Source organism: Piliocolobus tephrosceles, unplaced genomic scaffold (assembly GCF_002776525.5).
Source record: "Piliocolobus tephrosceles isolate RC106 unplaced genomic scaffold, ASM277652v3 unscaffolded_924, whole genome shotgun sequence".
Classification (NCBI taxonomy): domain Eukaryota; kingdom Metazoa; phylum Chordata; class Mammalia; order Primates; family Cercopithecidae; genus Piliocolobus; species Piliocolobus tephrosceles.
Genome location: NW_022336763.1, coordinates 13,865 through 23,936, shown reverse-complemented (window position 1 = coordinate 23,936; position 10,072 = coordinate 13,865). Strand labels below are relative to the sequence as shown.

Here is a 10,072-nt window from a genome sequence, read left to right as displayed (position 1 = left end):
TTGTAGAAGGAGACATCTCCAGCTTCATAGTCCAGGAAGACGCCCACACGGCAAAGGGGCTCCTTCAAAGGGAGAATCCTCTTAGGTGAGGACAGGGCCCGGTATTGCCCTTTATGCATCTCCAAGGTCCAGAAGCCATTCTGATGAAGCAGCAGGACCTCCCCTTTCCTCTCAACACTGTCTCTGCAGACCCCCACAGTCCACTCAATCACGTTTTCCACCTCCACCTCCCAGTAATGTTTCCCTGAAGCGAAGCTCTCCCGGCCCAGGACACAAGGCTCACTGTCGAATCTCTCTGGGTTGTCAGGCACGCTCTCCCCTAGGTGCCTGAGGGGGCACCTTTTCACACTTCTCCGGTCCTCTGACAGCAAGAGATCAGGATGAGCGGTGTCTGGATCCAGGACCACATCGACTGCAGAGGAAGTCTCAGGTTTAGGCCTGGGGTCTCAGAAACCCTGGGGATTGTGTGGTTCCTGATTCCCAGAGAGGTCTCAGATGTCTGTGGGGGATCCCCATCTAGTGGCCACTTCCATGAAGGCTCTCTGATCCTAGGCAGCTCACACACTGAGAATTACTGAAGCTGCCCTTCTATCTCTCCAGCAGTTCCCTCAGTTTGAGAAGAATTGGAGCTCTAAGAAATTCGGAAAGTTTAGCATATGAGGCAAAATTAATCATTCTTACTTTCTCTCAGCATTCTAAATCTGTGTTCCCTTTTCTATTCAAGACATAGGATCTCTGGCCGGGCACGGTGACTCACGCCTGTAATCCCAGAACTTTGGGAGGCCAGGCAGGTGGATCACCTGAGGTCAGGAGTTCGGGATCAGCCTGGCCAACATGGTGAAACCCCATCTCTACCAAAAATACAAAAGTTAGCCAGGCGTGGTGGTGCATGCCTGTAATCTACTCAGGAGGTACTGTAAGCTACTCAGGAGGCTGAGGCACGAGAATTGCTTGAACCCGGAAGGCAGAGGTTGCAGTGAGTCCAGATTGTGCCTTGGCACTCCAGCCTGGGTGACAGAGCAAGATATCATCTCAAAACAAACAAACAAACAAACAGAAAAAACAAAACAAAACCCAAAACAAAGACCTATGATCTCTGGATTTTCTTTAGTTAGAAACTTTCCAACTTGGGTCAAACCAGCACAGAGGCTTTATGTCCTGCTCCTCCTCTCCCCAGTGGATCAGGTAAGGTGAGTGTTTCCCTTCACACTATCCCGGAGGGTAAAGGGTCTCTTCATTGGTCCTATGTGTTCCTTCTACCAGATCACAGCTGACTTAAATGACTGACAAGGGCACCCTTCAAAAAATAAAGAAGGAGAATAAATGTCCCCAAAAGAAAACTTGCTTCCTGAGAGATCTGTAGGCAAATGTGGGGAGGAACTATTCCCATCCAGTTTTGCTTCAACAGTGTGGGTCTGATGTCTTCAGGTATCACTTCTGTAGGTATAAGAAATGCTCTGGACACTGGGCATTCTGCAGGCCTCTCCCATCTGCATTTATTCTTACTTATTCAGTCTACCTTTCTATTGTGTTAAAATGATTTCCTCCATCCCCCAAGTTAATAGGTCTGGCTGTGACAATTTGCTATTTTGTTCCACATTGACAGTGGCAATTCTGAAATTCACCTAAAGAGGAAAGGTCCATGTGCCATAGTATCTGGTAAAGCCTGGATTCTGTGGTGCTTACGGGCAGAAGGGATGAATCACAAGATGAAAAGTGCTCACTGGGAGTGGGCAATTGGGTTCTGTGCTCTTCCACTCACCCGAACCCCCTGCCCCAGCAGTCTGTACACAAAGTATCAGTGTTCTCTTAGGAGCAGAAAGGCATTTCTGGCCACATATTGGAACACCCTTAGGTCAGGCTTACTAGGGACCCTCATGGCCTCTTCCCCACATGGGTCTTCAACTTAGCACAGTCTACACCATCCCCAGGATATAAGCTGCTAGGACAGCATTGTTTATTTTCAAATTTATCCAGGATCAAAGAGCAACAACTCCTGAAACATAACTCTTAGGAAGGCTACTATATATCGGACACCTCTGGTAATCACGCATTAAATTATTCCAAAAGAGAAAGGATCCTGGGATGTAAACCATAGGGTGGATTAAGAGCTGCCGGGATTCCCTGACAGAAGAGCCATGATGCATCATTGCTGGGACACTGTTGATGAACTGACCCCAGCTCCCTGCTGTCCCTGCCTAGCCCTGGTCCCCTTGCTCATCTCCTCTAAGGATCCCTGTTAGCTGGCTAGCGGGAGAAAGCTGAGATCTGAGGGAACATCAGAGGCACTCACCAGCATGTAAGCCTGTTCTTCTCCATCCTGCAAGGGACAGACAGAGGCGAATGTCATGAGATGTTGCTAACTGAGCAGAACTCAAATTGTATATGGAGTAGTTCAGGAAAGGCTAAACTTACGCAATTCTTCTTGAAGTTGCTCTGAAAAACAAAGAAAGAAAATCATGTCTTCGACAGAAGAACTAAAAGAAGTTGGCTTTATAGTAAACAATGCAGGAACTGTTCTTTCTATGAACAGCAACATCTCCCTCGCCTCATGCCTAGGCCACTGTCAGAAACCAGAAATGATATGTGATCAGGTGGCTGGGTAGTGCCGGTACATTGTTATACTTGCTTTTGCTCAACCATTTAGTACTTCATGTAGCCAGATGAATGGATGCAAGGTAGGCAGAGTGAAAGAACAAAAGCTCTGAGAGATTCATTCCAAGGACATTAGAGTTCCAAGTCCTTGCTGCTGCTTTGCATTTCCTCTCTCTTCCATATACTGGTACCTGGGAGAGTCGTGTCTTTTCTATGGTGCTGAGCTGTCCTCCTACTTTTCTACTTTTGTTTTGTTTTGTTTTGTTTTAATTAAACAGGGTCTTACTTTATTGCCCAGACTGGTCTCGAAATCCAGGGCTCAGGTGATCTGCCTGCCTCAGCCTCCTACAGTGCTGGGATTCAAGCCATGAGCCACCATACTCAGCCTCTTTTACCTTTTACTTGAAGTTCTTTCTCTTTTTGCACACGTTCCTTCTTCAATTCCTTTACAGCAATTTCTCTGGTTTCCCGTTCAAACTCCTCTTCCCCTGAGAGAATCTTTTTTTCCTTTTGGAGTCTGTCGATCCAGTAGATGCATACGGCAATGATTATCATCAGAAAAACCACAATGATAGGCAGGGCCACCACACAGGGAGACATGCTGGGCATAAAGGATTCTGAAAAGGCAGCCAGAAATGTCCACTTAGTTTGAAACAGAACATCTGGGGTAAGAGTGCCCTTAGGAGCACAGCTGAAGGGCTCCTCAGCCACCTGCTCTGTTGCTTTCTCCCTCAGAAAACTCAGATGGAGAAAGTGATGCTGGCTCAGACCTGGCTGACACCTCAGTGGCTTCCAGGGCCAAGGCCCAGAGGTAGCAAACCAGTCACCATGGGAAGGGCCAGGGTGAATAAAGCTAACCCGTCATGCTGAATCAGCACAGCCACCACCCTGCCTCAAGCCACCATCACTCACGCCTGGAATACTGCAGTGCCCTCCTTCTTATTCTGCCCTTACCTTCTGTAGTCTACTCTCAACAGACCAGCTCAAGTGTGACAATGTTAATTCTTAGCTCAAAACCTTCCAATGCTTTCCACGTCACTCGTCCTAAAAACCAAAGACTGTTTGTGGCTTACAATGCCATGTATAATGTGTTTTCATTGTCTCTGTGAATTCATCTCCTCTCACTTCCTGCACTCACTCCATTTCAGCCACACCAGCATCGCCTTCTGGGGGTCCTGGGAACTGCCAGAGATGTTCCTTTCCCAGGTCCTTTGCATATGCTTTTCCTGTAGTTGGTTGCTCAGTCCTTAAGCATCTGATGATTCCTTGCCATCAGACGGGATGGCTCAATTCCCATCTTTACAGTGAAGTCTTCCCTGACCATTCTGTTAAGAATTGCAATGTCTCACACTGCCTCTTTATTCCTTCCTTGCTTAATGTTTCCTATAGATGTTCATCACCATCTGATAGAATATATGGTCAACTAATTATCTAATCACTGTTTGAGGGAAGAGTTCTTGATGTAATTTGTTTAATGATTTACCCTTGGTTTCTAGAACAGTGTCTTAAACATAGGATATGCTTCTTGACCATCTGTTGAATGAATTATGAGTATGTGTCAACAGGGAATTTCCGCAGCTCTGTCCCATGGAAAATCCCCTGCGCAGGAAGGGATGGCTGCAGCATACAGGAACATCAAGTGTAGAGAGTCACTTATCCACACCACCCTCCATGTGTTATGGTTGTTTTCAATGTCTAAAAATTGCTGGCCGGGTATGGTGGCTCACGCCTGTAATCCCAGCACTTTGGAAGGCTGAGGAGGGTGGATCACTTGAGGTCAGGAGTTCGAGAGCAGCCTGGTCAACAAGGTGAAATCCCCATCTCTACTAAAAATACAAAAATTAGTCAGGTATGGTGGTGCGTGCCTATACTCCTAGCCTTCAGGAGGCTGAGGTATGAGAATTGCTTGAACCCAGGAGGCAGAGGTTGCAGTGAGCCAAGATTGTGCCACTGCACGCTAGCCTGTGTGACAGAGAGAGAACTGGTCTTAAAAAACAAAAGTTGCCACAGCGTGAGGACCTTATCAGGGGGAAATACAACAACAACAACAACAACAACAACAAACCAGGTTCACCCTCAGAGAAGAGGCTCCTACTCCTGAGTTTTGGGACTCTTTGATTCTCCTTTTGAGAAGCAGAGAGGCCTCAGCTCAGCTGCAGACTCCTGGTCCTCAGGGCCCAGGACCATTCCACCCACACTGCTGCCCCCATCCCCACTCTGGGTTCCATCTGTGTGCTGAGGATCCCCATGCACCCGACGAGTCTCAGAGGGCAGGGAACTAACCTGGAATAAAAATGACACTTTCTTTCTTCTGGCCGAGCAGGGTGTCACTGATAGAGCAGGACATGTTCCTCATCGACTTATCTCTGATGATCACAGCTGTGGTGACCATGAAGAGGCCGTCTGCGGCAGGGGTGGAGACCTCCTTCAGGGCAGGCACAACCCTACCATAGGGGTCCCTCCACACTGTGAGGGGCTTTGGGTACCACCCTCTAGATATGCACTCCAGCCGGATGCCTCCGTCCTCATGGCCCCTCATTTCAATGAGGGGCTTAGAGCCCAGTCCTGTGGAGAGATACCAGAGTTCAGACAAAAGTCAGTGCCTTTTGCATCTCTTCTGTGCCTATTGCATCTCTTCTGTGAATCTAGAAAGTAAAGGTGAAAAAGAGGGAGGTAGGAAGCAAGAAATAGGAAGGAGGAAAAAAAAGGAGGAGGGTAAGGAAGAAAGAACGTTGATGTTAGAGAACACCAGGAGACCAATGGGCCACATAAACTGTGAGCTCTCTAAGAGGAAAGGATCCCATTGTACCCTTTTCTTTGTGGTCCACGTACAGACCCCATCACAGCACCAAGCATCTATCTGTCTGCTATAAATGCTTGTTCAATTTATCCTGCCAGACTAATTTTCTCACTTCAAGGTGGGTGTGTCGACTCCAACTTCAAACAGGCGGGTTTTGGATTTCACTTTCTGCTTCTGGGATGACTTCTCAGTAGACCTCAGCTTCCAGAAGCTCTAGAATAATAATGACAAGCACGGAAGTCTGCCAGGCGGGCAGAATCCTAAGAAACCTTTTGATTCAAAGACACTGACCCTTCTGTCTAGTTCAGAACTTCACATAACCAATGCTCTCTACCACCCATAGGAGGTGATGGTTTTTGGGAGACTTGACAGATCTAGCCCGCAAAGCCAACTCTAATCCTAATTCACACTATTTACCTCCCAGAGGCTCCATCCGTTAGGCAGTATTGCTTTTGTTTTTTAGAGACAGGGTTTGAGCTCTGTTGCCCAGGTTGGAGCACAGTGGCAAAATCACAGCTCGCTGTGCCTTGTACTCCTGGGCTCAGGAGATCCTCCCGCTTCAGTCTCCCAACTAGCTAGGATTACAGGCATGTTCTACCATTCTTGGCTAACATGCTGCCCAGGCTGGGTGATTTTCTTATAGTACTTTGGGAACATCAACTTATTAGAAAGATCTGGATAATCCAGGGACTAAGATAACCATACTACCTTTCCAATATCAGAGATCATCACCAAAAATCTAAGAAACTAGACTCACCCTAACTACAATCCATCTTTAAATGAATCTTCCATAAGAGTGAACACTGGGTATGAAACAGCTGCAAAAGCGTGGTCCTGGGAGACCTTTCAGCCATGTGTGACCACCTAAACTTCTTCTGAGTAATTCCTTTGTAAAGTCTCCCAAAGAATTTTACCAAAGACAAGAAATAAAACCAATAACTTAAGTCTGGTGTGTTGGCTCAATTTAATAATAAAAAAATTTTTTTGACACGGTCTCACTGTATCACCTGAGCTGGATTGCAGAGGCATGATCATAGCTCACTGCATCCTCAACTTCTGAGGCTCAGGTGATCCTCCAACCTCAGCCTCTCAAGTAGCTGAGACTATAGGCATGTGCCACCATGCCCAGCTTTTTTTTTTTTTTTTTTTTTTTTGTATCTTTTTGTAGAGACTGGATTTTGCCAAGTTGCCCAGGCTTACTTTAATTTTTTTTTTTTTTTTTTTAGACAGAGTCTTGCTCTGTAGCACAGGCTAGAGTGAAATGGTAGGATCTCGGCTCACTGCAACCTAGGCCACCTGAATTCAAGTGATTCTCTGGCCTCAGCCTACCAAGTAGCTGGGACTATAGGCATGTGCCAGCAAGCCTGTATAATTTTTGTAGTTTTAATAGAGAAGGGGTTTCACCATGTTGGCCAGGCTGGTCTCGAGCTCCTGACCTCAGGTGACCCACCTGCCTTGGCCTCCCAAAGTGCTAGGGTTCCAGGCATGAATCACCGCACCGGGCCCAGGATCACTTTAATTTTTATCAAGAGAAAAAACTATTTGTACATTTAACGGTTCAGTAGAATAAGAATTAAAATAACTCAGCAAATTGGAAAACAAAGTTCTTCAAAACATTCCATGAGGTCCAATACAGGAAGCATGACAAAATAGATTTAAGGGCAAAATCAGCCACGAACCAACCTAACAAAGAGAATACAGTAAACAAACCGACAAAAAGTCCTACGTTGCCCAATTCAGAGTGGGAAGGCCAGGCCAGTGTCAGTTTTACAGGCAAAGAATGGCAGATTCCTGCCGCACAGAAACTATAACTGGTCAACCCTGGAGTGCTGTTATGAACACAGTGAGGATGTAGTATCAAGAAACCCTCCTTCCATGATATTCTGTTTTAATCAGATGCAAGGTTGCCTTTGTGTGTAGCAAAGATGGGGTCTCCTACCTGTTATGATTTGAGGCCCCCAGGGAAGGACCCAATTCCCTAGTCTGCACCTCCTCTGGTCTAATGGAGTGAAATGCTGCCACAGATTTTCCTGCACCTGAAAGGCTTTTTCAGTCCTCAAATATATCTTTTTTTGACAGAGTCTTGCTCTGTCGCCCAGGCTGGAGTGATGTGGTAAGATCTCGGCTCCCTGCAACCTCTGCCTCCTGGGTTCAAGCAATTCTCATGCCTCAGGTTCCCAAGAAGTTGAGATTACAGGCACACTCCACAAAGCCTGGCTAATGTCTTTGTATTTTTAGTAGACATGGGGTTGCACCATGTTGGTCAGGCTTGCCTCGAGCTCCTGGCCTCAAGAAATCCACCTTCCTCTGCCTCCCAAAGTGCTCGTGTTACAGGTGTGAGCCACTGTGCCCAGCCCAAATATACCTTTTAAAGCATAATTTACTAACCCCAAAACTGAAGTAATCACTTAATGTCATTTTAACAGACTCCTAGAAATCCCAGTTTAAATGCATTTTTATGTTGAAGGCTTCCCTATTACCTCCCAGTGAACTTTGTAGTCTTTCTCTATGGAGTTAGCAGGAACTATGTATAGTTTTGCTTCTGTATTTCATCTTGCTTTAATGAAACCATCTATCTACAATAAGTCACTCTCTCTGCAATCAGCATTTTGGGAAAGAAGAAGTCAGGGTTAATATTTATCAAGAAATAAGATTTGATATGTCACCATTCTCTGGGCAATCGTTTATTCCAGTTGTCTTGGAACAATTATTGACAGTGTCTCCTGTCACTCTCAGAAGTGCAATCTGGGAGGCAGAGGTTGCAGTGAGATGAGATCGTGCCAGTGAGGGTGCAACAGAGCAAGACTCTGTCTCAAAAAGAAAAAAAGAAACAAAAGAAGTGCACAGTTCAATGCTAAGGCTTTTCTTCTGAGAGTGACCTTTTTCCCCCACTCACGGCCTCAGCTGAATTCTGCGTGTGCTTCTCAAGAAGTGAAGCCCTTGGCTTAGCAGGGCAAACCCACTCATGCGGCCCTCGTGCAGGAGAAAGGATTTTTCCCTGGAATTCCGTTTCCACAGGAAGAGTGTCCCTGTGGAATCTCCCCGTGGAAAGGGGATTCCAGACAAAAATTTGCTGGTCTGCAATGGGCATGAGGTTGGGAGAGAAACTTTCCCCAGCGTCACACTGTGCCAAAATAACAAAGCAAAATGAAGGGACGCACCTGCCACCATGAGTTGCAGGACGGCCTCATTGTAGGACCTGCCTTCTTGGAAGTAACAGCGGTAGGTGCCGTTCTCCTGGGCTGTGACGTTGTGTATGATCAGGGCCACGCTGCCCCTGCTGATGTCTTTGCTCACAAAGGTGGTTCTTCCTCGGTACTCCTCCATCTGCTCCTCTGTTCTCTCTCTCCCACCTTTATACACAAACACTGCGGGGGAGAACTGAGACCGGAACCAGCGCACCTCCATGTCCTCAGCATTTTTCTCGGGTGACAGATGGCAGCGTAACATAGTGTTTTCTCCCACCATGGCCAGGATAGGATCAGTGGGCCCCACGACAGTAAACTGGGCTGTTCAACAAAGGGGTAGAGTCAGACAAAGACATCAGCCATCACATTTCTAAGGCAGAAGGGAAGCAGATATTCCAGGGATAAACATATTCTTTCCATGGCCATAGGGTCTCTTCGGGCTGAGAAATCTGAGGACCAGTAGTTGTGGATGTCAACAGCAACCCCGGGAGCAGTAACTATAAAATACACTTCTGTTTCATGAAGGAAACCCTGTGGAGCCCGCCCTGAGCACCCTCTGTCCACCCTGTGTCCTTGAGGGGTTTTTCCTCCATTCCCCAATCTTGCGCTGTGCCTGAGTGTAGTGTAAACTTGAGTCATGCAATAGGGCACTTATCCACTAGCTAGTTCCAGCTGAAATTAGTTGTAAGTGTAAAATATACACTGGATTATTAAGATTTAAAATTTCAAAATATTGACTGTCTCATTGGTAATATGGGTGTATTAACTAAGTATTTAAATATTCATGTTTGATTATTTTGGGCAAAACAAAATATAGCATACAAACTTATTTCATGTTTCTTTTTACTTTTTAAAATAAAAGGTAAAATTCAATTTTTTTAAAAAAACTTGCAATTGTACATGCACTTGGCCTCTGTGCCTCACTGTATTTCTTTTGGACAGTGCTGGTATAAATTCAGTGAACATGTTCAAAATGAAAGGATAAGTCAACAACTCCACAGTCCTTCTTTCTTTCCCTTTGCAGACTACATAGTTGACGTTCCTTTCTGTTAGGTGACAGCAGCAAGTGGCACACAACCCTACCTGAGACCAGTGCACACAGTCGGAGAAGGAGGAGGAGGATGAGGGAGGCTGGCAGGGAGAAGTGCAGGGCAGCAGCTGGTTCCATGAGCACCCAGGGCAGGCAGGGACAGGAGGCCTAGGGTTACAGAGGAGAATCAGCCTAGGAGTCTTGGCACCTCAGCGCTGGTCGGGCCCAACCTCTCCTGTTACTCAAGTAGGTCTCATCAGTGCCCCAACTTCACGGAGTCCCCTGCATCCGAAGGCTCAGGTATCTCCCGAGAGAGGGATTCCTTAAACATTCCATGAAGTAAGCCATCAATGCAAAGATAAATGGGCCCTTTCCCGCCCTCCTCGCCCCCCTCTCTGGCCAGAGCCCGGTTTCTTCAGTTGTCGCTGGATTCTATCACACCCTCCTCCCTTCACTTCC

General features: G+C 46.6%; 1 protein-coding gene across 5 annotated transcripts; it reads right to left on the bottom strand.

Annotated features, from left to right (window-relative positions):
• On the bottom strand, positions 1-10,058 carry LOC111545626 (butyrophilin subfamily 2 member A2). Of its 5 annotated transcripts, none has more exons than XM_026449307.1 (8): positions 9,667-10,058; positions 8,557-8,904; positions 8,062-8,202; positions 4,879-5,160; positions 2,991-3,212; positions 2,416-2,436; positions 2,294-2,320; positions 269-631 (listed from the first exon to the last, which is right to left on the bottom strand). In XM_026449307.1, the coding sequence occupies exons 1-8, from the start codon at positions 9,749-9,751 to the stop codon at positions 609-611; spliced, it is 1,149 nt and encodes a 382-aa protein (XP_026305092.1). In that variant the 5' UTR covers positions 9,752-10,058; the 3' UTR covers positions 269-608. The 5 variants fall into 5 exon arrangements, with proteins under 5 accessions (XP_026305094.1, XP_026305092.1, XP_026305090.1 ...); XM_026449305.1 differs by lacking the exon at positions 269-631 and adding an exon at positions 1,089-1,437; XM_026449306.1 differs by lacking the exon at positions 269-631 and adding an exon at positions 1,089-1,297.
• Between the last annotated feature and the right edge of the window lie 14 nt (positions 10,059-10,072).

Bases quoted from the DNA above. Each gene is read 5' to 3' on its own strand.
- LOC111545626 (XM_026449305.1), bottom strand. From the start codon at position 9,751: ATGGAACCAGCTGCTGCCCTGCACTTCTCCCTGCCAGCCTCCCTCATC. The intron at 3,213-4,878 runs GTTAGTTCCCTG...CTGCCTTTTCAG, and splicing joins AAGTGTCATTTTTATTCCAG to AATCCTTTATGCCCAGCATG. The intron at 1,438-2,293 runs GTGAGTGCCTCT...TTATACCTACAG, and splicing joins AAGAACAGGCTTACATGCTG to AAGTGATACCTGAAGACATC.